Source organism: Mus musculus, chromosome 7, assembly GCF_000001635.26.
Source record: "Mus musculus strain C57BL/6J chromosome 7, GRCm38.p6 C57BL/6J".
NCBI classification, from domain to species: Eukaryota; Metazoa; Chordata; class Mammalia; order Rodentia; family Muridae; genus Mus; species Mus musculus.
In genome coordinates this window covers 127,712,444-127,739,878 of record NC_000073.6, presented here as the reverse complement: position 1 = coordinate 127,739,878, position 27,435 = coordinate 127,712,444, and the positions used below count along the sequence as shown (strand labels likewise).

General features: G+C 47.3%; 2 protein-coding genes across 10 annotated transcripts; one reads left to right on the top strand and one right to left on the bottom strand.

Annotated features, from left to right (window-relative positions):
• The first annotated feature begins 14,262 nt into the window (after positions 1 to 14,262).
• On the top strand, positions 14,263 to 20,919 carry Ctf2 (cardiotrophin 2). 2 transcript variants are annotated; one of them, NM_198858.1, is made up of 3 exons: positions 14,263 to 14,312; positions 16,604 to 16,743; positions 20,210 to 20,919. In NM_198858.1, the coding sequence occupies exons 1-3, from the start codon at positions 14,297 to 14,299 to the stop codon at positions 20,666 to 20,668; spliced, it is 615 nt and encodes a 204-aa protein (NP_942155.1). In that variant the 5' UTR covers positions 14,263 to 14,296; the 3' UTR covers positions 20,669 to 20,919. The 2 variants fall into 2 exon arrangements, with proteins under 2 accessions (NP_942155.1, XP_030098447.1); XM_030242587.1 differs by lacking the exon at positions 14,263 to 14,312 and having other exon boundaries at positions 16,573 to 16,743; positions 20,210 to 20,668.
• A 771-nt stretch (positions 20,920 to 21,690) lies between these two features.
• Ctf1 (cardiotrophin 1) lies at positions 21,691 to 27,203 on the bottom strand. Of its 8 annotated transcripts, none has more exons than XM_030242071.1 (3): positions 27,100 to 27,203; positions 25,832 to 25,954; positions 21,691 to 22,875 (listed from the first exon to the last, which is right to left on the bottom strand). In XM_030242071.1, exons 1-3 carry the CDS (start codon positions 27,122 to 27,124, stop codon positions 22,211 to 22,213), a joined length of 813 nt encoding a protein of 270 aa, XP_030097931.1. In that variant the 5' UTR covers positions 27,125 to 27,203; the 3' UTR covers positions 21,691 to 22,210. The 8 variants fall into 8 exon arrangements, with proteins under 8 accessions (XP_030097931.1, XP_030097932.1, NP_031821.1 ...); XM_030242072.1 differs by having other exon boundaries at positions 25,832 to 25,951; positions 27,100 to 27,178; NM_007795.2 differs by having other exon boundaries at positions 25,836 to 25,954; positions 27,100 to 27,176.
• Between the last annotated feature and the right edge of the window lie 232 nt (positions 27,204 to 27,435).

Genomic DNA, 27,435 nt, shown 5'->3' with positions numbered 1-27,435 from the left:
GAAGAAAAGAACTGACGGGCTGGTGTGATGGCTCAGTGGTTAAGAGCACCGACTGCTCTTCTGAAGGTCCTGAGTTCAAATCCCAGCAACCGCATGGTGGCTCACATCCATCCGTAACAAAATCTGATGCCCTCTTCTGGAGTGTCTGAAGACAGCTACAGTGTACTTACATATAATAAATAAATAAATCTTTTTTAAAAAAGAAAAGAAAAGAGCTGACTCGACAGGGTTGTCTTCTGGCCTTGACACCTTCCCCATGGTGTGGCCACCACAATGATAAACTCGCAAGTAACTTTCTGCGAAACCTTAACACATCAGTGCACATTGGTTGGGGAAAGAACATTGCTACTGGATTAAGTGAACAGGCACTAATTTGTCTTCTATGCCAAGCTCTGTGCTTTTGCTCTCTTCCACATCGGAACCCTCTGAGAGCTTACATTTGCTGCTTGCTGCTGCGTAAGGTTCTGCTTCTACTAGAATGACAATTTTCACTTGCGTTAGCTTAGCAGGATCCATTGGGGGCTTGCCGTGGCTGGCTGCCCCCAAGCCTCAAGGTCCTCATTCTTTCCCTCTTTCTCTTTGCCCCCCCCCCCATCTCGCTTCAAGTTTTTTGTAACTACCGCTATTTTTTCCCAATTGAAATACAGATCAATCATTCCTTGATTCCTAATTTGGCATTTGCTTGTTTTGTTTGTTTGCTGCTAAGGCCATCAAAGTCATCAGGCAAAAGCAGGAGCTGTGACCAAGCCACACTGCTGGCTTTTCTGAGTGTATGTGTGTTACTGGTTGCTGGAAATACCTGATAGAGTGTAAATTGCTGCACCTGAGAATAATGACCAGAAAAATGTCTGCGCATATTTGGTAGATACCATGTTATATGGTGGTGTTGTTTTTCTAGATAAATTCAAAATCTGTCTAAGCTACAGAGTGAGCCTGGGCAAGTTAGTAAGACCTTGTCTCAAAATGAAGATTTAACAAGGACTGGAGGGCTTGAAAGATGGTTCACTGAGAAAGAACACTCACCACTCTTACAGAAGACCAGGGTTCCATTCCCAGCACTCACAACAGGTGGCTTACAACATAATCCCAATTCCATGGGATCTGACACTCTCTGGCCTCCATGGGCATCCGCATGCATGTAAACTCACTCGGACATAGATACCCATTGTACTGGCTAGTTTTGTGTCAACTTGACACAGGCTGGAGTTATCACAGAGAAAGGAGCTTCAGTTGGGGAAGTGTCTCCATGAGATCCAACTGTAAGGCATTTTCTCAATTAGTGATCAAGGGGGAAAGGTCCCTTGTGGGTGGGACCATCTCTGGGCTGGTAGTCTTGGGTTCTATAAGAGAGCAGGCTGAGCAAGCCAGGGGAAGCAAGCCAGTAAGGAACATCCCTTCATGGCCTCTGCATCAGCTCCTGCTTCCTGACCTGCTTGAGTTCCAGTCCTGACATCCTTTGGTGATTGTAGTGGCTATTCCTGGTTGTCAACTTGACAATATTTGGAATGAACTACAATCCGGAATTGGAAGGCTCACCAGTGACCCTTATCTGGAGGCTTGGAGATCCTTATCTGGATCTTGGTTTGAAGATCTTGAGCCATAGTGGCTATGGATTCCAGAAGATTGAATCTCCGAGTTAAGGAACACACCTTTAATCTGGGCTATGCCTTTCATCTGGGATTAAAGGTGTGGTGGAACACACCTTTAATCTGGGCTACACCTTTTGCTGGAGACAATATAAGGACATTGGAAGAAGGGAGTCTAGCTCTTGCTCTTGCTCCTGCTCCTTCGCCTGCTTGCTGCGTGAGACTGAGTAACTGCTAGATCCTTGGACTTCCATTCACAGCTGTGACTGAACGATTGTTGGGAATTGAGCTGCCGACTGTAAGTCATCAATAAATTCCTTTATTATCTAGAGACTATCCATAAGTTCTGTGACTCTAGAGAACCCTGACTAATACAGAAGTTGGTACCAGGAGTGGTTCTAGAGTAACAGAAGTACAAGGATGAATCTTTTAAAATTCTGGAATTGGCTTGTTGATCCACCAGCACTTTCAACTATTGAAACCTCTCCAGATTCTCTCCCTCCTGGGAGCTCAGAGAATTTTGAAGACCCATGGTTGAAACTATATTCCGAACTTAAAGAAGCTAATGCCCTTGATTTTCTTAATGAATTAGGTGATTCAGTGCACAAAGCTTTCTACAAGATGGGGAAAAAATCGAAAAATGATTTTACAGGCTGGCTGCTCTTAGTATCTGTGGAAAAAATGATGAATGAAAGGAAGGAGTTGTGTGATAAAATCGAAAGGCTCCAGACACAAGTAAACGATCTAAAAGTTGCTAAGTGTGTCCTTGAGGAGAATCTTCTCTCTTGTAGCAATAGAGCTCAAGTTGCAGAAAATCAAACAGAAACTCTCATTGTAAGGTTGGCTGAACTACAGCGAAAATTCAAGTCTCAGCCTCAGAGTGTGTCGACAGTTAAAGTAAGGGCTCTAAGTGGCAAAGAATGGGATCCTACAACATGGGATGGGGATGTGTGGGAAGACCATGTTGAAGCTGAGAATTTTGAATCCTCAGATTCTCAAGGGTTTGCCCCACCTGAGGAAGTAGTACCCTCAGCCCCACCTCTTGAAATAATGCCTTCCCCACATGAGGAAATTAATTTTGCAGAGTCTCCTCACGGCCCACCAATAGTTTCTTCTAGACCTGTAACCAGACTCAAAGCAAAACAGGCTCCTAGAGGGGAGGTAGAAAGTGTAGTCCATGAGGAAATTCGCTACACTACTAAGGAGCTTAATGAGTTTGCTAATTCATTCAAGCAGAAACCTGGTGAATATGTGTGGGAATGGATTTTAAGGGTGTGGGATAAGGGTGGAAGGAACATAAAACTAGAGCAGGCTGAGTTTATTGACATGGGTCCTCTGAGTAGAGATTCTAGGTTTAATACGGAAGCTCGCATAGTTAAAAAAGGTGTCAAAAGTTTGTTTGAATGGTTGGCTGAGGTGTTTATCAAAAGATGGCCTACTGGAAATGACTTGGAGATGCCTGATATTCCGTGGCTTAGTGTTGATGAAGGGATTTTAAGACTTAGGGAAATTGCAATGCTAGAGTGGATATATTGTGTAAAGCATAATTGTCCACAATGGGAAGGTCCAGAAGATATGCCTTTCACCAGCTCTATAAGACGCAAATTGGTGAGAGGGGCACCAGCACATTTGAAGGGTTTTGTTCTTTCCCTTTTCCTTGTGCCAGATCTTAGCATTGGAGATGCTTCTGCTCAATTAGATGAATTAAATTCACTGGGTTTAGTTGGATTCCGAGGTAACAAGGGCCAGGTGGCAGCATTGAATCGCCCGAGACAAGGTGATTCTAGTTATTATAATGGACAGCGTAGACAAAAGAATGTTTATAATAACATACCCAGTAATGGTCAGCACAGGAGAGGTGAAATTTATAATGGCATGACTCGGTTGGACCTTTGGTACTGGCTAACCAATCATGGTGTTTCCAGGAATGAAATACATAGGAAGCCTACTGCATATTTGTTTGATCTGTATAAGCAGAAAAATTCTCAAACAAATGAAAGAAAGGCTGCATTAGATCGTGGTAAACAGCCAAATGAAAGAAAGGCTACATTAGATCGTGGTAAACAGCAATCTCGGCCAGTGAGTCAATTTCCAGACTTGAGACAGTTTGCAGATCCAGAACCCCTTGAATGAAGGGGTGGCCAGGTTCCTCTGAGGAAGGATCTTGATAAGACACTCAAAGGTTTTGCTGTTACCCTTTCTCCAGTTCTTCCCCAGAGGGACCTACGGCCTTTTACAAGGGTAACTGTACACTGGGGAAAAGGAAATAATCAGACTTTTCGGGGTCTGCTGGATACTGGTTCTGAGTTGACACTGATCCCAGGGGATCCCAAGAAACATTGTGGCCCTCCAGTTAAAGTAGGGGCTTATGGAGGGCAGGTGATTAATGGAGTTTTGACTGATGTCCGACTCACAGTAGGTCCAGTAGGTCCCCGGACACATCCTGTGGTGATTTCCCCAGTTCCAGAATGTATAATTGGGATAGATATACTCAGAAATTGGCAGAATTCTCATATTGGTTCCCTGAACTGTAGAGTGAGGGCTATTATGGTTGGAAAGGCCAAATGGAAGCCTTTAGAGTTGCCTCTGCCAAAGAAAATAGTGAATCAAAAACAGTATCGTATTCCTGGAGGAATTGCAGAAATTACTGCCACTATCAAGGACTTGAAAGATGCAGGGGTGGTGGTTCCCACCACATCTCCATTTAACTCTCCTATCTGGCCAGTGCAGAAAACAGATGGATCATGGAGAATGACAGTTGATTACCGAAAACTAAATCAGGTAGTAACTCCAATTGCAGCTGCTGTACCAGATGTAGTTTCCTTACTTGAGCAAATTAACACATCTCCTGGCACCTGGTATGCGGCTATTGATCTGGCAAATGCCTTCTTCTCAGTACCTGTCCATAAGGACCACCAGAAGCAATTTGCTTTCAGTTGGCAAGGCCAACAGTATACCTTCACAGTTTTGCCTCAAGGATATATTAACTCTCCTGCCCTGTGTCATAATTTAGTTAGAAGGGATCTTGATCGTTTGGATCTTCCACAAAATATCACATTGGTGCACTATATTGACGACATTATGCTGATTGGACCAAGTGAGCAGGAAGTAGCAACCACTTTGGACTCATTGGTAACACATATGCGTATCAGAGGATGGGAAATAAATCCAACCAAAATTCAAGGACCATCTACCTCAGTGAAATTCTTAGGAGTCCAGTGGTGTGGGGCATGCAGAGATATTCCTTCTAAGGTGAAAGATAAGTTATTGCACCTGGCCCCTCCTACAACCAAGAAAGAAGCACAACGTTTAGTGGGTCTATTTGGATTCTGGAGACAACACATCCCTCACTTGGGTGTGTTACTTAGGCCTATTTACCAAGTGACTCGGAAAGCTGCTAGCTTTGTGTGGGGCCTGGAACAGGAGAAGGCCCTTCAACAGGTCCAGGCTGCTGTGCAGGCTGCTCTACCACTTGGACCATATGACCCAGCAGATCCGATGGTACTTGAGGTGTCTGTGGCTGATAGAGATGCTGTTTGGAGCCTCTGGCAGGCCCCTGTAGGTGAATCACAGAAAAGGCCTTTGGGATTTTGGAGCAAAGCTCTACCATCATCTGCAGACAACTATTCTCCCTTTGAAAAACAGCTCTTGGCCTGCTATTGGGCCTTAGTGGAAACTGAACGTCTGACAATAGGACACCAAGTCACTATGCGACCTGAACTACCCATCATGAGCTGGGTACTATCAGACCCTGCAAGTCATAAAGTGGGACGTGCACAGCAGCAGTCTATTATCAAATGGAAGTGGTATATACGTGATCGGGCCAGAGCAGGTCCTGAAGGCACAAGCAAGTTACATGAAGAAGTTGCTCAAATGCCTATGGTTTCTACTCCTGTTACAATGCCATCTGCTGCCAAGCATGCACCTATAGCCTCATGGGGTGTTCCCTATGATCAACTGACCGAAGAGGAGAAGACTAGAGCCTGGTTTACTGATGGCTCTGCACGTTATGCAGGCACCACCCAGAAGTGGACAGCTGCAGCATTACAACCCCTTTCTGGGACAACCTTGAAAGACACAGGTGAAGGGAAATCTTCACAGTGGGCAGAACTTCGGGCAGTACACATGGTATTACAGTTTGTTTGCAAGAAGAAATGGCCAGATGTACGATTATACACTGACTCATGGGCTGTAGCCAATGGATTGGCTGGATGGTCAGGGACTTGGAAAGATCACAATTGGAAAATTGGTGAGAAAGACATCTGGGGAAGAAGTATGTGGATAGATCTCTCCAAATGGGCAAAGGATGTGAAGATATTTGTGTCCCATGTAAATGCTCACCAAAAGGTGACTTCAGCTGAGGAGGAGTTCAATAATCAAGTGGATAAGATGACCCGTTCTGTGGACAATCAGCCTCTCTCCCCAGCCATCCCTGTCATTGCTCAATGGGCACATGAACAAAGTGGCCATGGTGGTCGAGATGGAGGTTATGCTTGGGCTCAGCAACATGGGCTTCCACTCACCAAGGCTGACCTGGCTACAGCTGCTGCTGATTGCCAGATCTGCCAACAGCAGAAACCAACACTGAGCCCCAGATATGGCACCATTCCTCGAGGTGACCAGCCAGCAACCTGGTGGCAGGTTGACTACATTGGACCACTTCCTTCGTGGAAAGGACAGCGTTTTGTTCTTACTGGAGTAGATACTTATTCTGGTTATGGATTTGCCTTTCCTGCACGTAATGCCTCTGCTAAAACCACCATTCACGGACTGACAGAATGCCTCATCTATCGTCATGGTATTCCACACAGTATTGCTTCTGACCAAGGAACTCATTTCACAGCCAGAGAAGTACGACAGTGGGCTCACGATCATGGAATTCACTGGTCTTACCACATTCCCCATCATCCTGAAGCAGCTGGGCTGATAGAAAGATGGAATGGCCTTTTGAAGACGCAGTTACAGCGCCAATTAGGTGGTAACAGCTTGGAAGGCTGGGGCAGAGTTCTTCAGAAGGCAGTATATGCTTTGAATCAGCGCTCGATATATGGTACAGTTTCACCCATAGCCAGGATTCATGGGTCCAGGAATCAAGGGGTGGAAAACGGAATAGTTCCACTTACTATCACTCCTAGTGACCCTCTAGGAAAATTTTTGCTTCCTGTCCCCATAACTCTAGGTTCTGCTGGCTTAGAAGTTTTGGCTCCAGAGAGGGGAGTGCTCCTACCAGGAGCTACAACAAACATTTCATTGAACTGGAAGCTCAGACTTCCCCCTGGTCATTTTGGGCTTCTAATGCCCTTAAACCAACAGGCTAAAAAAGGAATAACAGTGTTAGGAGGGGTGATAGATCCAGATTACCATGGGGAAATTGGATTACCTCTTCACAATGGTGGTAAGCAAGATTATGTCTGGAGTGCAGGAGATCCCTTAGGGCGTCTCTTAGTACTACCATGTCCTGTGATTAAAGTCAATGGGAAACTACAACAGCCTAATCCAAGCAGGATGACAAAGGACGCAGACCCATCAGGAATGAAGGTATGGGTCAATCCTCCAGGAAAAGAGCCAAGACCTGCTGAGGTGCTGGCTGAAGGTGAAGGAAATACAGAATGGGTAGTAGAGGAAGGTAGTTATAAATACCAATTAAGGCCACGTAACCAGTTGCAGAAACGAGGATTATAAAGTAATATGAATGCCCATTGTAAATTTACTAATGCGTTTGCGATTGTACGAGGGATAGTTATATCATGTTAGGCGTATTTACAACCTTGTTATTGTTTCATGTGAACATGAGATATTATTTGTGTCAAGTTGACAAGGGGTGGATTGTAGTGGCTATTCCTGGTTGTCAACTTGACAATATTTGGAATGAACTACAATCCGGAATTGGAAGGCTCACCAGTGACCCTTATCTGGAGGCTTGGAGATCCTTATCTGGATCTTGGTTTGAAGATCTTGAGCCATAGTGGCTATGGATTCCAGAAGATTGAATCTCCGAGTTAAGGAACACACCTTTAATCTGGGCTATGCCTTTCATCTGGGATTAAAGGTGTGGTGGAACACACCTTTAATCTGGGCTACACCTTTTGCTGGAGACAATATAAGGACATTGGAAGAAGGGAGTCTAGCTCTTGCTCTTGCTCCTGCTCCTTCGCCTGCTTGCTGCGTGAGACTGAGTAACTGCTAGATCCTTGGACTTCCATTCACAGCTGTGACTGAACGATTGTTGGGAATTGAGCTGCCGACTGTAAGTCATCAATAAATTCCTTTATTATCTAGAGACTATCCATAAGTTCTGTGACTCTAGAGAACCCTGACTAATACAGTGATCAACAGCAATGTGGAAGTGTAAGCAGAATAAACCCTTTCCTCCCCAACTTGCTTCTTGGTCGTGATGTTTTGTCCAGGAATAGAAACCCTGACTAAGACACACATACATTCAATTTTCTATTCCCTTTTGTAACAGTTCAGAGGGAAGCACTTGCCTAGCCAGCATGTGTGTGGGTGTTTTGCTTGCACGGATGTCTGTGTACCACGTGCTTGATACCCTCAGAGGTCAGAAGAGGGCATCACAGACCCAGGAACTGAAGTTGTAAAAGGTTGTGAGCCACCAAGTGGGTACTGGGAACTGAGCCCAGGTCCTCTGGAAGAACAACAAATGGTCTTAAGCACTGAGACATCTCTGTACCCCACTGTATCACTCCTTCCTTTCCAATTGTCAAAAGGTGAACAACTGTCCCCCCACTACACCTGCATCCACCTTGCCATAGCCATAGCCTAAGCACAGGGAGCTGCAACCATGAGTCAAGACAGTGTCTCCTCCGGCAGAGTGGCACATGCCTTGCATCCCAGCACTATGAGGCAGAGGCAGACAGAGCTCTGTGAGTTTGAGGCCAGCCTGGTCTACAGAGTGAGTTCCAGGGCTACATGGAGAGGCCCTGTCTTTTTTTTGGGGGGGCGGGGTTCGAGACAGGGTTTCTCTGTGTATCCCTGGCTGTCCTGGAACTCACTTTGTAGACCAGGCTGGCCTCGAACTCAGAAATCCGCCTGCCTCTGCCTCCCGAGTGCTGGGAGTTAAAGGTGTGAGCCACCACGCCTGGCTCTTTTTTTTTTTTTTTTAAGATTTACTTATTCATTTAATGCATATGAGTACAAGTTGTTGTCTTCAGACACACCAGAGAGGGAATCGGATTCCACTATAGACGGTTGTGAGCCACCATGTGGTTGCTGGGAATTGAACTCAGGACCTTCAGAAGAGCAGTCACTGCTCTTAACCGCTGAGCCATCTCTGCAGTCCCAACCATGTCTTGAAGACCAATCTCTCTTCCTTTAAGTTGTTTCTGTCCAGGCTGGAGCTGGAGCTTCAGTGGAGTGATGTTCCTCTCAGACACAAAGCCCTGGTGTGATCCCAGCACACAAAACCCAGGTGTGGTGGTACTCACCTATAATCTCAGCACTTGGGAGACAGAGGCAGGTGGATCTCTGAATTAAAAGCCAGCCTGGTCCACAGGGTGAGTTCCAGGACAGTCAGGACTACAGAGAGACCCTGTCTTGAAAACAAAACAAAAAAGAAAAAAAGAGCCGGTGTGGTGGCGCACACCTTTAATCCCAGCACTCAGGAGGCAGAGGCAGGCGGATTTCTGAGTCCAGGCCAGCCTGGTCTACAAAGTGAGTTCCAGGACAGCCAGGGCTACACAGGAAACTCTGTCTTGAAACCCCCACCCAAAAAAAAAGAGAGAAAGAGAGAGAGAAGGGAAGAAAGAAAGAAGTATCCGTGAAGCTGTTTCTACAGAGATGAAATGGTCACCTCTCTGTTCTGTGTGTCCTGGTACTGGGGATGTGGAGATGGCCGGGGTTAAAGACTGACAGAGGCCAAGGCCAAGGATAAGGAATGGTTACCAATCAATAGACAAGGGGCCACAGGATCTGAAAGTCCAAAGGAGCTAAAGAATCTAGCAAGAGGTAAAGGTTAGAGAGCTTCTCAGATGAGTCAGAGCTCAGTGGGATGTTTGGATGTAAGAGAGGCTGAGTCAGAAGGATGTGCAGGTCAAAGGTGTGATGTCCTGCGAAGCCAGGGATAGGGAGGACAAGGTGGGGGGGGCAAAGGCAACGCTGGGGGACTCAGAAACTGAAGGGCTTGAAGGCCAGGCTAAGGGATGGAGACACTGTCCTCCTGAGGGGGCTGGGGGCATGGAAAGGTTCGGGGTAGTAGGAGGAGACAAGAGTTGTTGTCCCCTAAGCTCTAGGATGTCACCAGCCACCTTCTGAAGCCTGCCACCATGCTCCTATCTTAAGACAGGAATGAAGACTTTTAGTCAGGAATAGGATTGGAGTGAATCTTGGACCTCATTGATGTGGTTTCTGGCTGATGCTAGGATTGGCCTTGGGTGCCTTGACGGATAAGTAGCCATCGGATCTCTGAGGACCACACCTGCAATTAGGACAGGAATTAGGCTCAGAAGTAAAGCATGGTGGGACATTCTCTCCTCGGTGGGGGAACTGAGGGGACAGCCCAGGTGGTAAAGTGCTTTCTGCATGAACACAGGAACCCAAGTTTGATCTCCAGCCCCTGCATAAAAGTCTAGATGTAGGCTTTGGGTTTGAGGTCAGTGATAGAACGTTATGTAGCAAGCCCTGGGTTCAATACTAGTACTGGAGGAAAAAAGATAAAAATCAAGTTATTCAGCTAGTTAATTTAAGGGGCTAGAGATGGCTCAACAATGAAGAACATTAGCTGCACTTGTCGACCAAGGTCAATTCCCAGCACCCACACACTGGCTCACAACTCTAAGTCTAGTTCTAGGGAGGCTGACACCCTTCTTCTGGCCTCCATGAGCCCCAGGTACACACAGGGCGCATACACATATTTGCAGGCAAACACTCATAAAATAAAAACAGCTATATCTGTATTGGTTAGGGTTCCCTAGCGCATAGGCATTATTGGAATGACTTATAGTCTGCAATTCAATTATCTCCACAATGGACACCTGTGTTGCTCGTCTGAGGCCAGGCATTTCAGCTGGTCTTCTGTATAAGCTGGAATCCTGAAGAAGTGGGCCCCAGCAGATGCGCTGGCAAGTAAATTCGAGAGGAGAAAGAAGAAGGAAGCTTCCTTCTTCCATTGTCCTCCTGTAAGCCTCCAGCAGAAGGTGTGGCCCAGATTAAAGGTCTGTCCCACCATGCCTGGATATGGAAGTGCTTGGGAGGCAGACAGAACTTTGTGAGTTTGAGGCTAGCTTGGCCTACTTAGTGAGTTTCAAAATTGTCCAAGCTACAGAGTGAAACCCTGTCTCAAAATACCAACCCACGGATAAAAGGCCACAGTCTGCAGGGTCTTTTGGTACCTGAAGGACTCAAACTCAGAAAGAGATATTTTCTCATTGATGGTATAGAATCAACTTAGGTGAATATTGAATATCAACAGAGGGCTCTGTGTGTGTGTGTATGTGTGTGTGTGTATGTGTGTGTTTGTGAGAGAGAGAGAGAGAGAGAGAGAGAGAGAGAGAATGAATGAATTTTATTCAGCCATAAAGAATAAAATTTATGCCGGGCACAGGCCTTTAATCTCAGTACTTGGGAGGCAAAGGCAGGTGGATTTCCGAGTTTGAGGCCAGCCTGGTCTACAGAGTGAGTTCCAGGACAGCCAGAGCTACACAGAGAAACCCTGTCTCCAACACCTCCCCCCCAAAAATTATGTTTTTTGAAGGAAAACGGATGCAACTGGAGACTACCATTTAAAAACATTTTGTGGAAAAAATGTGTGTGTGTGTGTGCTTGCGTTTGCTCTATGCTCCTATGCACATGCAAGGGGAAGTCACAGGACAATTTGCATGTTCTTCTGGTGATGTTGTTTGATTGGTAGAGTGTTTATTTAGTATTTGAAAAGTCCTGGGTTCAATCCTTTTTTTTTTTTTTTTTTTGGTTTTTCGAGACAGGGTTTCTCTTTATAGCTCTGGCTGTCCTGGAGCTCACTTTGTAGACCAGGCTGGCCTCGAACTCAGAAATCTGCCTGCCTCTGCCTCCCGAGTGCTGAGGCGTACTGGCTTTTTTTTTTTTTTTTTTTTTTTTTTTTTTTTTTTTTTTTTTTTGGCAATCTAGGCTATAGACTGAGTCCCTGTCTTAAAAAACAAACTCAGTAGGGCTGGAGAGCCAGCTTAAAGGGAGCTCACAACCGCCTGCAACTCTAACTACAGAAGGATTTAGTGCCATCTCCTGGCCTCCACAAGCACCTACACCTGTATGTACACAACGCATGTACACAAATAAACAAAATGTAATGCCAGGAGTGTAACTCAGAAAAACAGCATTTTACTAGCATAGGAAGGGCCTCGGTTCAACTCTACTTCCTCCCACCCGCCAGTATTTGAGACAGGGTGTCAACCGGAACTCACTATAAAGACCAGGCTGGCCTCTAACTCACAGATATCCTTGCCTCCCTAGTGCTAGGATTAAAGTCGTGTGCCACCGAGCCTCGCACGAGTTCTGTTCTTAATACCACAGACAAGGAAGGAAGTAAAGACCAAATCTCAGAGAGATTAACTTTCTCAAGCCAGTGGTGAACACAGGCAGGACTTTCAAGCCTGCTGACCTTTAAACTGCTAGAATTCCCAAGGCGTCGGCTTCTCTCAAGACCAGAACTGCAATAGAGATGGTCAGACCCTCAGGGCAGGGTGAGACAGGGTGATGGGGCTGCTGACCTCCCTAACACTAAGCTGGTCACTTTGAACAAAAAAGAGCTGGCCCTGGGATGAGAGGTGAACCCCCCAGCTCTTTGGTGGGGTCTGGCCTTCCCTTCTGGGTGAGGCCACGCACGCCTTCACCTGCGAGTAGTGGAGATCAAGTATCTGTTCCCCTCCGCCTCCTCCCTCTATTCCACTGCCACGGCCTGGCCCACGCCTCAGTGCACCCACTCAATAGGCCTTCCCTAATCCCCTGACATCATCACCTACCTAGCACTGGCCCTACCTGCCAACCTGGCAGCCCCCATCTTTGGAGATGCTGCCTAGAAACCCCCTACTCAGAACTGTTTTGTGTCCTCAACCTCCTTCCTGAGCCCACAGTTCAGATCTGGGACACCCACTCCCATCCCCGAGCTGGGGACAGGGTCTAGGATTTGCCCGAGTTTTGTTGTGTGATTCCAGGTAAGTGGCTACCCCTTTCTGGACCTTGGATTCCTTAGTTAATTTTGCCTCACTCCCCACCCTCAACTAATCACTCTGAATCCTTTTGGCTTCTTAGGCACTTGTCACTGAGAAAACTTTGTGTTGTTTTATTTTACTTGATTTTACTTTGAGACAGGGTCTCATGTAGTCCAGGCTGGCCTCAAAGTCAAGAGTCCCCCTCTCTAGCCTTCTTAGTCCTAGGATTTTAAACATGTGCTGTCATGCGGACTGAAGCATCAGCTTTCGTCAGTTTCTGTTTCTTGTTGGTCTTCTCCACTGGGGATATCTTCCATTAACCCCAGTGCCACACACAGTAGGAGCTGTACTCTATCTGCTAAGTGAATGAATACAAGTTTCTCTCCACATTATCCTCTACCAGGGGAGGTGGAGCGAACTGTCCTCCAGCCCTCAAGGGAATAAGGACCAGCATTTGGCTGGCACACTCTGTGTCAGAGTGCAAACGGCATCCTTCCATGGTGGGCAAGTTCCCACAGCTCTGGGGAGGGGCCAGAAGGAGCTTTTCTGCACCTCCGGACATCCCCAGGGAAGAAGTCTCAGGAGCACGCACGTGAGGCCGCCTGCACATGTATACTGTACCTAGGCAGAGGGACAGGACCGCCTCAGAGGCTGAGATTGGCAGGGTGAGGACTCCTGTCAGCTGCACATGAGAAGTGTGATTACCTCCAAGTGCACAGCTGTATGCCGTAGGTGCTCGAGCTGGGATTCCAGCTGTTTTGGGATGTGTTTGTTTGTCTGTGTGCGTCTGTACAGATAAGTATGTATCTGTCTAGGACTCTGGGTATGTGATACATGCAAACCTGATAGGATATGTGCATACAGACATGCCTAGGAGGGTCGGCTCCATGTGGGCAGGGATCTGTTGCTTATCTTGTTCCATATTCTGTGCCAAGCACCTGAAGTAGGGACTGGCTCTATGACCCATGAGTACTGGAGCAAACAAACATGTGATATTGCCTGTGCGGTGTATGTCCCTGTATCCAGGGGCACACCTGGGTGTGGGTCATGGGGTTCTCAAACCACTCCCCCTGCTCCTTTCCCAAACTCCTTGAAAGCCAGGGCCCAGTACCTGGGTCCCCATGGGCGGAGCAGGGGGCGGCCTCCTCCTGGGAAACTGGATCCCAGGACGTGCAGAGCAGCAGGGAGCAGGGCTCCCTTTGTCCCCCATAATCCTCTCCCGCCCTTGCCCCCTGCTTTCCAACCACCAGGGTTTAAGGTCAAATTTGGGGGCCTTAGGGGTCTAGGGTGTCAACTTAGTGTCCCCTTCGCTGGCTATTTCTAGCCCTGGGGGCTCTGGTTGGCCTGGAATATATGCCCTCATCTTGGTCCCTCCCAAAACTCTCTATTCTATGCCCTAGCTGGGTCTGTGTCATTCTCTGGCAGGGCCCTGTCTGCTGCTTTCCTAGGGACTAGCTCCCCTCCCTCCTGGGCGGCTCTAAGGCTCAGTCCCAGGTATAAAGCTACCCAAGGAACAGGACAGGTGCCCTGGAAAGACCCAGAGACTGCAGAGGAAGGAGCCAAGGAGGGAGGATGTACTGCCTGCTGGGTGAGTGAGGGTACAGGGTATCAGGGCCCAGAAGCCAGGAAGGAAGATGGCTTTGCCAGCTATATCCTGCTGCTCAGTCTCAGTTACCCAATGACTGTAGGGCTGCTGGGACCCGTACATTCTTACACATAGGACTTACTCACTATCCACTCAAGGAGTGGTTATAGAGGCCCCACTATGTATTGGTACAGTTGTCTCTTGGCATCCACAGAGGATTGATTCTGGGACTTCTCCAGCAGAGACCGAACGCCACCGATGCCCCAATCTCTTAGATACAATGTCATACTTGCATATAACCTATGCACATCTGTTCATATACTTTATAGCTCCTCTAGACTATTATAACTGTTGATGCAGTGTCAATACTGTGTAAGTAGTGTGTTGTATTGTTTAGGAGGCAAGTAAAACAATCTCTGTATGCCCAGTGCAAATGTGATTATTTTGCCTCTGCAGTTGCATGAATGAATGGCTGCAGACATGGAAGGCTAACTGTACTGTGGGATATACAGAAGGGAACAGACATCTACAGGGGGCTGGTGATTGCCCTGTCAGATTTGTGCTATAAGCAACAAAGAAATAAGTCACACTGGGGGCAGCGGTACAGGCTTGTAACCCTAACACCTGGGATGTTGAGGCTGGATGGAGAGTTTGGGGCTAGCCTGGAATACATAGCAAACTCCATCCTAAGCTACATAACAAGACCCTGTCTACAAACAAACAAGAAAATTATGATGGCGTGTGAGAAGAGATGAGCTCACGCAACCTTAGTTTTTTTGGTGTTTGTTTGTTTGTTTGTTTGTCTGTTTTTCTTTTTTCATCAATGTAGGCCACAATATAGTAATGGAGTGTGGTCTTTCACTCAACCTTGTTGAACAAGCTCTGAAGGCGTCTCTGCTCTGTCTTCTTTCTTTCTTTTTAAAACAAGTCAGGGTCTCCCTGTGTAGACCAGACTGTTAAAGAACTCGGAGATCTGCCCCTTCTACTGGAATTAAAAGCACACACCACTTTCGGTTCTCTTCTGATTGGCTCTGAACTTCTGGAGTTTAGGGATGTAAGACAGTTAAGGAGACCACCCTACATTTCCGACCCTCCTTCCCAGGCGGGTGGCCTCACACCGGATGGGAGCACAAGCTTCCCCAGGGATTGGGAGGATCATTTGTCACCGTGTATTCAAATGGGAAACAATCAGCTTCCTGACACCTCTGATCCCAGCACTCTGGAGCGAGCAGCAGGAAGATGGCTAGAAAGCTCAAGGCCAGCCTGAGCCTTTAGATGGGAGGAGACCCTACCCTGTGTGATTTTGCACTGCTAGAGACCCTGCCTCAAACAAAAACAAGAAACCAAACCAAAAAAGGCAGGCCTGGCATGGTGGTGCATGCTTTGAGTTCTAGCACTCTGGAAGACAGAGGCAGGAGGATCTCTGTGAGCTCAAGGCCAGCCTGATCTTCATAGTGAGCTCCAAAACAGCCAGGGCTCTGTTACACAGAGAAACCTTGTCTTGAAAAAACAAAACAAAACAAAACAAACAAAAAAAAAAACAAAAACCAAGAAGGGCTAGAATACAACATTGATATCTGTACATCCGTATTGCAAGACTGGTCACAATAGCCAGGATGTGGATCCAGCTAGCTTGTCCAACAGCAAATGAATGGAGAAAGAAAATGTTCTTTACACACAATGGAATTTTATTCAGCCATAGAAGAATGAAATGATAACATTTCCAGATAAAATGAAGGGACTGAGATCATTATGCAAAGCAAAATAAGTCAGACTGCAACACATACTGCATGATTTCTCTCATACACAGGATCTAAGTTTCTTTCCCCTCTGAGACAGGGTTTCTTTGTGTATCCCTGGCTGGATTGTAGAGCAGGCTGGCCTCAACTCAGAAATCCACCTGCCTCTGTCTCCCAAGTGCACCACCACTGCCCGGCTATTAAGGAACATTTTAATGAGTTCAGATAAGCAGCAGTGTGTCCCCGCCCCCCCCCCCAACTGCATAAAATGGTACAGGCCTGCAATCCCAGCACTCAGGAGGCAGAGGCAAGTGAATCTCTTTGGGTTTGAGGCTACTCTGGTCTACATAGTGAGCTCCAGGACAGCCAGGGTTACACAGTAAGACCCTATCTCAAAAGGGAGTTCTGGGCATGACACAATCAATCAGCCAGGTAATTTTGCCCTGATTTGAATACACAAGACAGGCCACAAATGCCTCTTTGGACATTGTTGGAATAAATGAATGATGACTCAAAGTGTCAGGGACTTAATGATGGCCCTTTTATATCCCCTAGCAACTCCCCTATGCCTACTGAGCCTGCTGTTGCCACCCCTCAGTCCTGCGGCCCCCATCTCCCCATCAGAGCCCATCGGTCAAGCCTACAGCCTGGCTCTCTACATGCAGAAGAACACGTCAGCACTGCTGCAGACCTATGTGAGTGACATTGGGCATATGCAAGGGTCGGGAATCTGAGGTGGGCAGGTGCTCTTAGCCAGAGACACATTTACTTGTGTGGTCACTGATGGCTGAGTGATATCAAGCTGGCCAGCTCTCTTCCCTTACTCCTGACCTCCTCATCTGCAAAGTTATGTGTTACTGGCATAATGTTATTGTGCCCTGTGTAAAGACTGTCCTTGTATTATTCAAATGCTGATATCTGTGCCCCATATCTGGCTGCAATCCTTATTCTGAGAATCTCCTGTCTCAATGTTATATAAACACTGCTCCTCAATTATTCCCTGATTGGTCAATAAGGAAGCTGATCAACCAGTGACTGAGCAGGGAGAGAATAGGGCTGGACTTCCTCCCAGCCAAGGGGGTAAGAAGAGGAGAGAGGGGAAGTGGGGATTTACCTTGGGAAACAGTTGAGGAGACAGCATGAAAGAGCACCTAGAGTCCAGAGAGCCAGCTCAGAACTAACATACAATTATCACTGGGATTTTGACTGGGAGGCAGCCAGATTATTTTAAAGGATTAAAATAGAGTGATACTGCTGAGTTGTTGTCCCTTTAAAACTTGTTAAATAAATGTAGTAGTCCAGTCTCAATAATTTGGGAGCTAGCTTTGTAAGAGGAAAACTGCAACAAACCCTTTATTAAAAAGCCACTAGTAATGTGCGGCGGCTCTGTTTTTACTGGACCTCACACACATACACACACTCACACAGGGACACAGTCACATACACACAAGATATACACAGACACACACATATACACAGGATACATATAGACACACATAAACATACATACACACACAGGATACACACAAACACAAACACACACACACAGGATACATACACACACACAGGACACCCATACCACACCTAGAACCTTAGAGAGTCATTCTTCTGGAACCAGTTCATGCCCTGTGCTCACTTCAGCTCTAGTCTATTCTGGTGCTCTGTCCCATGGGCTCATGGACCCCTAAAACTCCTCTGAGTGTTGGAACCAGGATCTATTTTGTAGGTGAGAAAATGGAGTCCTAGAGAGGGATAATTTGCCTTTGGGCACTAAGCTAGTGAGTGCAATGCTAGCATCTGGAAGCAGCTCTGTGGAGCTCTGTTCTAGAAGCTCCTAGCCTCATGCTTACTCGCCTCTAGAGGTAAAACTGGCCGCTTGCTTTCTGAGTCTTGAGCGTTCACTTGCTTGACCCATCTGGTTACCTGTTTCCATTCTGAGTGGAAAGGACAGAGATCTCATTGGTCAAAGTTTGGCCTGATCATAGCCCTGTCCCTTCCTAAATTACATAGCTGCCTATTCCTGAAACCCTAGAGTTTACAACTCTTCTGCTGCATCCTTCTTTAAAGCATTACAGTTATAAAATCTCAGTTCTAGGCTAGGTGTGGTGGCTCACACCTTTAATCCTGGCACAGAAGAAGCAGAGGCAGGTGGCTCTTAGAGCTCAATGTCTGCTTGGTCTACAGAGTGAGTTCCAGGACAGCCATGGCTATAAAAGAATCCCTGTCTCAAAAAAACCAAACCAAACCAAAAATATATCTAGGTTCTAATCTTATGCCCTGCATATTGTTGGATACCCTAAATCTGTTTTTCTACCTGCAAAATGGGGGTGTGAGATTAGGTGACCTAGGCAGGCGGATTTCTGAGTTCGAGACCAGCCTGGTCTACAAAGTGAGTTCCAGGACAGCCAGAGCTACACAGAGAAACCCTGTCTCGAAAAACCAAAAAAAAAAAAAAAAAAAAAAAAAAAGAAAAGAAAATACTTAGTGTATTTATTTAAAAGCTTATATAAGCAGTGTCAAGTCTAACATGGTAGCACATGTCTGTTAGAAGGTACGAGGAGGATTGTGAGTGCAAGGCACTTTGGATCAAACAGCAGAACTCTGCTTGCTTTCCTTCTTTCTAAGATTTCTTTATTTATTATATGTGAGTACACTGTAGATGTCTTCAGACACTCCAGAAGAGGGAGTTAGATTTCATTACAGATGGTTGTGAGCCACCATGTGGTTGCTGGGATTTGAACTCAGTCGGTGCTCTTAGCCGCTGAGCCATCTGTAACTCCAGTCCCAGGAAATCTGATTCATTTTTCTGGCCTCCAAGGGCACTGGGCACACACATGGATATTGCATCTAAGCAAAACAACCATACACATAAAATAATTCTTTTAAAAACCAAACCAGGGGCTGGCGAGATGGGTCAGTGGTTAAGGGCGCCGACTGCTCTTCCGAAGGTCCCAAGTTCAGATCCCAGCAACCACATGGTGGCTCACAACCATCCGTAATGAAATCTGATGCCCTCTTCTGGAATGTCTGAAGACAGCTACAATGTACTTACATATAATTAATAAATAAATAAATAAATAAATAAATAGCAAAAGAACCTATGTTGAGCATGGTGGCGCATGCCTTTGATCCCAGCACTTGGGAGGCAGAGGTAGGCGGATTTCTGAGTTTGAGGCCAGCCTGGTCTACAGAGTGAGTTCCAGGACAGCCAGGGCTACACAGAGAAACCCTGACTCGAAAAACAAAACAAAACAAACAAACAAACAAAAAAAGCAAAAGAGCCTGTGAGTCTTGGTTTGTATGGATGAGATGAGAAGAGAAGCTACTAAATACTGTGAATAAAAACATCAGAGGCGGGGCTGGTGAGATGGCTCAGTGGGTAAGAGCACCTGACTGCTCTTCCGAAGGTCCGAAGTTCAAATCCCAGCAACCACATGGTGGCTCACAACCATCCGTAATGAGATCTGACTCCCTCTTCTGGAGTGTCTGAAGACAGCTCAGTGTACTTATATACAATAAAAATAAATAAAATAAATAAATAAAAAATAAAAAATAAAAACATCAGAGGCTGAACATAGTACACTCTTTCGGTCCCAAACTCAGGTAGCAGAGGCAGGCTAATCTCTGTGTGTTTGAAGCCAGCCTACATACAGACGTACACAGGGATGGATACACAGTGAGACCCTGTTTTAAAAATAAAGGTGATGGTGCACACCTTTAGTCCTAGCATTTGGGGGCAGGGGGGAGGCAGACGGATCTCTGAGTTCAAGGTTAGCCTGGTCTACAAAGGCAGGTATATCTCTGAGTTTAAGGCCAACTTGAGTAGTGCACTTGGACTGAACATGAAGGAAATAGTCATATTGTTCATTGATATTAATAGGTAGTGGTCATCACTTATACACATGCTAGATGCTATGTTCATTTTTATGTGTGTTATTCCTATTGTACTGCACTGTCATGCAGAGCCATGGATTCTTGTGACTCAGTGAGACACAACTGATAGACAGAGGATAAAAGGGAACCTATAGTCCCCTTGACTACCTGTGCAGCATCTGAAGGGTGGTGAATGGTAGCTTCCTCTGGGACAATGCCAGTCTCAGAGGGAAGATGTTCACCCAGACATTCCTTCAGTCCCCTTACTTCTGTCTCTCACCCCTGCAGCTCCAACACCAGGGCAGCCCCTTCAGTGACCCCGGCTTCTCAGCTCCTGAGCTCCAGCTCAGCACCCTGCCTTCTGCAGCTGTCTCCTTCAAGACCTGGCATGCCATGGAAGATGCAGAACGGCTAAGCCGAGCCCAGGGAGCCTTCCTGGCCTTGACCCAGCACCTCCAGCTCGTGGGGGACGACCAGAGTTATCTGAATCCTGGCAGTCCTATCCTGCTGGCCCAGCTAGGAGCAGCAAGACTCAGGGCCCAAGGCCTCTTGGGCAACATGGCTGCTATCATGACTGCTCTAGGGCTGCCCATCCCTCCAGAAGAGGATACTCTGGGGTTTGTCCCTTTTGGGGCCTCAGCCTTTGAGAGGAAATGCAGAGGCTACATAGTGACCCGAGAATATGGTCACTGGACAGACCGGGCTGTGAGGGACTTGGCTCTCCTCAAGGCTAAGTACTCAGCATAGAAGGTCAGCCTTCTATCAGAAGTCCCAAGAATTTCTCTTTCAGAGGACTCATTACTGCCTTACTTCTGCATTTGGGACTATTTCCTGGAAGCCAAACCTCTACTCCTTATTGTCTGGATCTTCCTGCCAGGTCCTACAGACTCCTTTCCAGAAATGGGGGAGAGGGGTATTCTGGATCTATTTGATGGATCACTAAACCAACATTGATTTATTTACTTCCTGGTTGGAAAAAAGAGCCCTTCTGAGGAGGCTTTACTCTAGGGGGAGAGCATTTGGCGTCCTGATGTTCTTTTTTTTTTTTAAGATTTCATTTATTGCCGGGTGGTGGTGGCACACGCCTTTAATCCCAGCACTTGGGAGGCAGAGGCAGGTGGATTTCTGAGTTCAAGGCCAGCCTGGTCTACAGAGTGAGTTTCAGGACAGCCAGGGCTACACAGAGAAACCCCGTCTTGAAAAAACAAAAACAAAAAACCCCAAGATTTTATTAATTATTCTATGTAAGTACACTGTAGCTATCTTTAGACACACCAGAAGAGAGTGCCATATCTTACTACAGATGGTTGTGAGCCACCGTGTGGTTGCTGGGATTTGAACTCAGGACCTTCGGAAGAACAGTCAGTGCTCTTACCCGCTGAGCCATCTCACCAGCCCTGTCCTGGTGTCCTTTTTCTTGTATTTGAGGAAGTCCAGGGTCTTGCTTCATGTCTCTGTCTACCTCGATTCCTGGGTGAAGATCTGGCCTTTCTGAACACAGGTTTCTTTTCGCTGGAGTTCCTTTCCTTGGTCTACCTCCTCATTGATGGTTTCTATTGAGCTCTCCAGTGTTGACAGCCCAGTGCACGTCACAGCCACCAGGACTCATGTTGCAGCTCTTTCCTGCTAGGGAGACCCACTTTGGGTTCAGAACTGACAGCTGGGATCCCTGGCCTGTGCCTTTGTGGGTATGGGGCGGGAAGGGGAACCTCGTGGACTCTAAAAATCCAATTCTCCTCAAGTCACTCTCCCCACATGGAACAACTATGTTTCATAAAAGTTTAGTTTTATTGTTAAACATTTTATTTACAAAAATTAATTTATTCTCAAATAAAACTCTTTAAAGATGTTTTTCTGCCTTTCTCTCTCCATTGACCAGCCTAGGGCGGTATGAAAGGGAAGGACCTCAAAGGGGGAGGGATTTGCCTACAAAGGAACTGGTGGGAAGGTCCTAAGGTGAATGGCCTTGCCACCAGGGGACAAGTAGGCACTTTTCTGGTCAGTAAAGAACAAAGAAACTGAAGGGAGAAAAATTGTCACCTCCATGAGACAAAGTAAGGGTTACACATACCCATATGGATCACAGGGAGACAGATGGGGAAATTGGGAGTCGGAGGCAAGTGGATCTCTATGAGCTGGAGGCCAGCCTGGCCTACATAGCAAGTTCCAGGCCATCCAGAGCTATATGGTGAGACCCTGTCTCAACAACAAGCAAGCAAGCAAGCAAGCAAGCAAAGAAAGAACCAAGAGACAAGGAAACAAAAAGAGACCTCTCGGAGACAAAAGTGTTCAAGACTGGAGAGAGACAAAACGAGAAACTGTTGGAAAAAAGAAGCTCCCTGCAGAGAGGAGAGCAGAAGAGAGAGACCACACAAATGCAGAAAGATAGGGACAGCCCAAGAACACACAGGACACAGATGGAGAGACAGAAAATTTGAAGCCAAAGAGGCGAGACAGAGCGAGCTTACAAGAAAAAGTATTCACTCTCAGGCGACGCCCCCTGGCACCAGCTGGCCCAGGTCGCCCTCTGTGCGGCTCACCCACTCGCCATAGAGGCCGCACACGTGGAACCCCAGCACCTTGGCTGAGAAGATGCCTGCAGTGCTGTTGGCCGTGAAGAGGGTGGCGACGGTGACGGGCTCTGGCCCGGGCCCGCGGGCTGCAGCGCCCAGCGCGGCCAGCACTGTCTCCACCGCGGCGCCCAGGGCCCGAACCTGGCGGGCTGCGTCCTCCAGGCTCCGCAGCAGGCGCGGGGCGCGCGGGTTCAGCTCCGCCTGGCGGCGGCGGACGGCATCCAACAGCGCGGGCAGCACACTCAGGGCGGCTGCATCCTGCCGCAGCCGCTCGGACACCGGTAGCCCTGCATGGCTCGGAGCCGGGCCACTCAGGCCGGCCAGCGGCAGCCGCGGTGGTGAGAAGCCCGGCAGCCCAAAGGGCTCTCCCTGTTGCTGCACCTGTGGAAACATGGCCACGGGTCAGCCGGGCTCTAGGGACGGTGATAGGGGCTTGTCCACTCTTAATAGCCCTCCTCCCCTCTCCTGGGGCCTTAGTTTCCTCATCTTGCAAATGACAGAGCCTACTGAGATAAAACCAAAAAAATGACATGGGCATTGCATACCCAATGTCTTTGTTTCTCTAACAGCCAATAAGAGCACCAGTTTCAGAAGTGTGCAGGGTCTGAATGAAAGTGTGGGTCCCCAGGAAGCACCCAATAAATATTAGCTATTTTTAAGTTATTATTTACTTGTTTATTTTGAGACAGGGTCTTACTATAGCTTTTGAGGCCTGAAATTTATTACTGAGTCCAGGCTGACCTTAAATTCATAGGCCTGTCTCTGCCTCCCAAGTACTGGTGTGTGTTCTCCCTTTTTTTTAAGTGTATGTATGTTGTGTGGGAGAGTATGGTATCACACTGCACATGTGAAGGCCAAAGGACCATGGAGTCAGTTTTCGTCCACCTTCATGTGGTTTCTGGGGACCAAACTCTGGTTACCAAATTGCCTAGCAAGCCCTTTTACCAGCTAAACTGTATCTTCAACCCAGACTTGGGTTTGACTCCTTTCTGCCACTTTACTAGCTGTGACGTCTTGCAAGACCATTCCCCTCCTTTGGCTTCAGCCTTCTGATCTTTGAAAGTGAGCAATGTCCCCTGTTCTGTCTTGCTATCAGACGCCTCTTGAGGACCACAGAAGCCGCGCAGGGACCAGGTCAGACTCCTTTCCCCTAGTTGACACCTCCTTCCTTCCCTTAGTTGATAGCCATCTTTTGCAGGCACAAGTGAAAAACAAAGGTGATTTCTAATTTGTCAAATGCTGTGAAAATACTATTTATCGTTGGCAAATTCCTTGGTGCAGGCTTTGTGCTTGCCACTTTGGATATTGTATCTTCCTAAAAGTGAGAATGACAGTGATGGCTTTGTAAACGAGGAACTAGGGGCCACTGAGATGGCTGCCAGTCTCAGTTTGATCTGTGGATCCATATGGTAGGATAGAGAAGCAAATCCCTTATGTTGTCTCCTGACTTCCACGGACACAGCATGGCACTTGTGTAAAACCACAGACAGGCACACAAAATAAAGGAATACAATTTTTTTAAGAGAGAGAGAGAGAGAGAGAGAGAGAGAGAGCGAGCAAGCTGAATACAAAGAATGATTGACAGCAGGCTACTCACCCAAAGCAGCAGAGCAAGTTGGTAAGTCTACAAAGCTTGCTGTACCATCCTACTGCCCCTGTTACCATGGTTACATTTTAATGTTACCATTACCACCAAAGTCACAGTTTAGCAACCCTACAGTCTGTCTGAACCAAAACACCAGCCTTCCCCTGCTACACTATGTTTAATCTGGAGGCCAGGTCCTGACGGTTGGCAGGTCCCTTTCCTCTGTAAAAGGACCCCCCTCATGGGAAGAAATGTTGCCCCTGACTGACACCTCTTCTTGGCTTCTCTAAACGTCCCCCAAGTGGGAGTGTTCATAGCTCATATTGTCCTGCTGTTTCATTTCACAGCCCAAAGAGTTGAAACATCCAATCACACACACTGAGTCCAAATCTAGGTTTCCTGACTTTCAGAGTTCCCTTTGTCTCCTCAGAACGGCTCCAAGGATGGAGCCTCCAAGCTGAGGCACAGTATCATTTGACCACTGATGGGTCCTGTTGCAGGATATTTGATTTATGGTTCAAAGAAAACCTAACTGTTAGCAAAATACACAAGCTAAGAAAGATGATGAGTTTGTCAGATGCAGTTAGGTGTGATCTGCAGAGATGCACTTTGTGTGTGCCTGTCAAAGCCTAGTCCTAGTTAGATAAGAATGCTAAAGAATGGAAAATTCCTGCCGATTTTAAGGCAAATTTGCTCTGTGACCCAAGGCAGTCACCTGGCTGGCCTTGAGCTGCGCCACCATTAAGGTGAAATGGTTGTTTGGGCCCCCCACTGACTTGGCTTGGAGCCCACCCCCACTATGGTGACACAACTCAGCCTGCTATGGATACAGGAGAGGAACTAGAGACTTCTTTATAGCAATTGGGCCTTTGAGAGGGAGTCACCTTTTGAAGGCGCTCTCTCCTTTGGCTTGGGTAGGAAGCTCTCTGGGCTTTTACAGGAGCAGCTGGCAGGACACGGGTGAAACAGGATTCCAGGGAAGAGCTAGGGAGCCCTCCTGAGTTTGGAGGAGCTCAAAAGGAAGGTAAACTAGTTTGGTAGAAGGACAGCTAGAAAGAGATTTCTAAAGAGCTAGCAGTGTAGGCCAGGCAGTGGTGGTGCACGCCTTTAATCCCAGCACTTGGGAACAGAGGCAGGCAGATTTCTGAGTTCAAGGCCAGGCTGGTCTACAGAGTGAGTTCCAGGACAGCCAGGGCTACACAGAGAAACCCTGTCTTGAAAAAAAGAAAAGAGAGAGACAGAGAGAGAGAAAGCTAGCAGTTTAGTTGAAAAATCAAGCTTGTAAATAGATATTTTGTAAGTAGTTAAGAAAATAAAATTCCCTAAGTTCAAGGGCTTATACACAGCTCCCACCTCATGTCTCTTTTATGGGTACAGATATTAGTTACATTTAAAAGAATAAATATTACAGGGTCCTTTACTGTGTGGCCAGAAGAAAGTTAACATTCCCCTCAGAAACTTTTGATTTCCACTGCTGGGGCTGAGATGGAAGAAATGGGTGGCTGAAGACATCTGTGAGCAATCACCCTCATTCCATGCCCCAACCCTACACCTCCTCACATATTCCTCCACCAACCTACAACTCCTCACATATTCCTCCACCATCCTTAGACCTCCTCACGTATTCCTCCACCAACCCTACAGCTCCTCACGTATTCTTCCACCAACACTACATCTCCTTATATATTCCTCCACCATCCCTGCATCTCCTCACGTACTCCTCACGTATTCCTCCACCATCCCTACACCTACTCACGTATTCCTCCAGAAGTTGTTCTGCATATTTGGTCAGGAGGCGGGCAAGGTTGTGTGTCTGGCGGATCTTGGCCTCCAAATGGGGTAGGAATGAGATTGAGGAGTCAGTCTGGTGGTCTTCTGGTGGGAAAGAGAAGGAAGTGAGAGGTTATAAAGGCAACCAAACCCCACTCCTTAACCATCTTTCCCAAGCTGGCTCTCCCTGAACCCAGAGTCTCTGCTCTGGATGCTAATATTCAACCTACGAAGAATCTGCCCCATCCCAGGCACCAGATCTCCACCAAGCAGTTTCTCTACATAGATGTCTCTCCTGTCCTCAGGTCACTATTGAAATACTACTAGGACCAAATTCAAATACCTCCTTCTTAGTGCTGCCTCCAAGTTCTCCCTATTCTCAAATCAATTTCTTCCTTCCACTTTAGGGAATTTGTTCATACTTCCAAAGTAGCTTCTTTTATCCGTGTGAATCTGTCTGATCCTGAGACTCCTCACTCTACATCACCGATACTATCCAGAAACTCTTTAAGGTCAAAGTTCACATATCTTTGGATTTCTCCAACTCTTGTTTGAATTCAGTCAGCATCTCTGAAGCACTGAACGCGCCTTTCCGGCCCCTTGTACAGATAGAGAAACCGAAGACCTATTCCCTTCATGTTGCTCCTATGTGACCTGCTAGGCTCAGCAGCATCAATGAATCAACGACAGGATGGCCTTCCCTGTTTAGAGGGTGGTGCCACGGGAAGCCGACTACATTTCCCAATATGTATGTTGCCGGGACCCCAATGCATGCTGGGGAATGTAGTCCTGACCCGACAATCCCCTCCGTCGGAGTTTCCCACCGCCAGCCGAGATCTCCGAAGCCTGTATTTTGAGCTCTCGTCACTTGTAGCTTCTTCGAAGATCAAAGACTTCCTTAACTCGGCCTCTCCCTCCAGTCTTTCAGCTTTGACTCTTTCCTAATTCTCAAGAAGCACTATTATCCTGTTCCAACCCGACCCCAGCCCCTTTTCAGGGTGTACTCACCCATATATATTCGGTGATCTAACCCCTGAACCCAAGGCCCTGAAGCCTCAATTCCTTGCGCCTGCTCTTTCTCCCAACTCACCCGCTGGTTACCTGACACCGGCGTCTCCTCTCCCCCGCCCAGGCCGTTCCCCTCCCAGACTTGGGGGTGGGGTGGTGCTGACAGACATCCAAACCCCAGCTTTCGATCCCCCCGACTCCTATTCACCAAGGACACAGGATCAAGTCATTCAACCCCTTACCCAGACTTCCCTCCCTCTGGCTCATGCTGGCCCCAGGCTTATCCAGGTTCCCTCAACACACCCCTCCGGGGGAGGAGGAGGGGAGGGGGAAAAAGGGGGAAAGGGCTAGGGGCGTGGCTCGGGCTCGGCCAATCATAGTTCAGACCCCAAATATTTCCTTCCCACCATTACTTTCAGTCAAAATTCCTTGGCCCAGAGCTCAGTAACCGGCTTGTGAGCTTAGACTGGGAAGGGGCCAGAATTGGGAGGCAGGTGTTGGCACAGTGAATGGGAACTTGGGCCTTTAAGGCAGTTCTGTGTCCTGTTGGGAGGAGACTCAGGCTCAGACCTGAGGTA

Bases quoted from the DNA above. Each gene is read 5' to 3' on its own strand.
- Ctf2 (XM_030242587.1), top strand. From the start codon at position 16,579: ATGATGGCCCTTTTATATCCCCTAGCAACTCCCCTATGCCTACTGAGC. The intron at 16,744-20,209 runs GTGAGTGACATT...TCACCCCTGCAG, and splicing joins CAGCACTGCTGCAGACCTAT to CTCCAACACCAGGGCAGCCC.
- Ctf1 (XM_030242071.1), bottom strand. From the start codon at position 27,124: ATGAGCCAGAGGGAGGGAAGTCTGG. The intron at 25,955-27,099 runs GTAAGGGGTTGA...CTTTCCCACCAG, and splicing joins CCAGAGGGAGGGAAGTCTGG to AAGACCACCAGACTGACTCC. The intron at 22,876-25,831 runs GTAGGTGTAGGG...ATGTTTCCACAG, and splicing joins ACTTCTGGAGGAATACGTGA to GTGCAGCAACAGGGAGAGCC.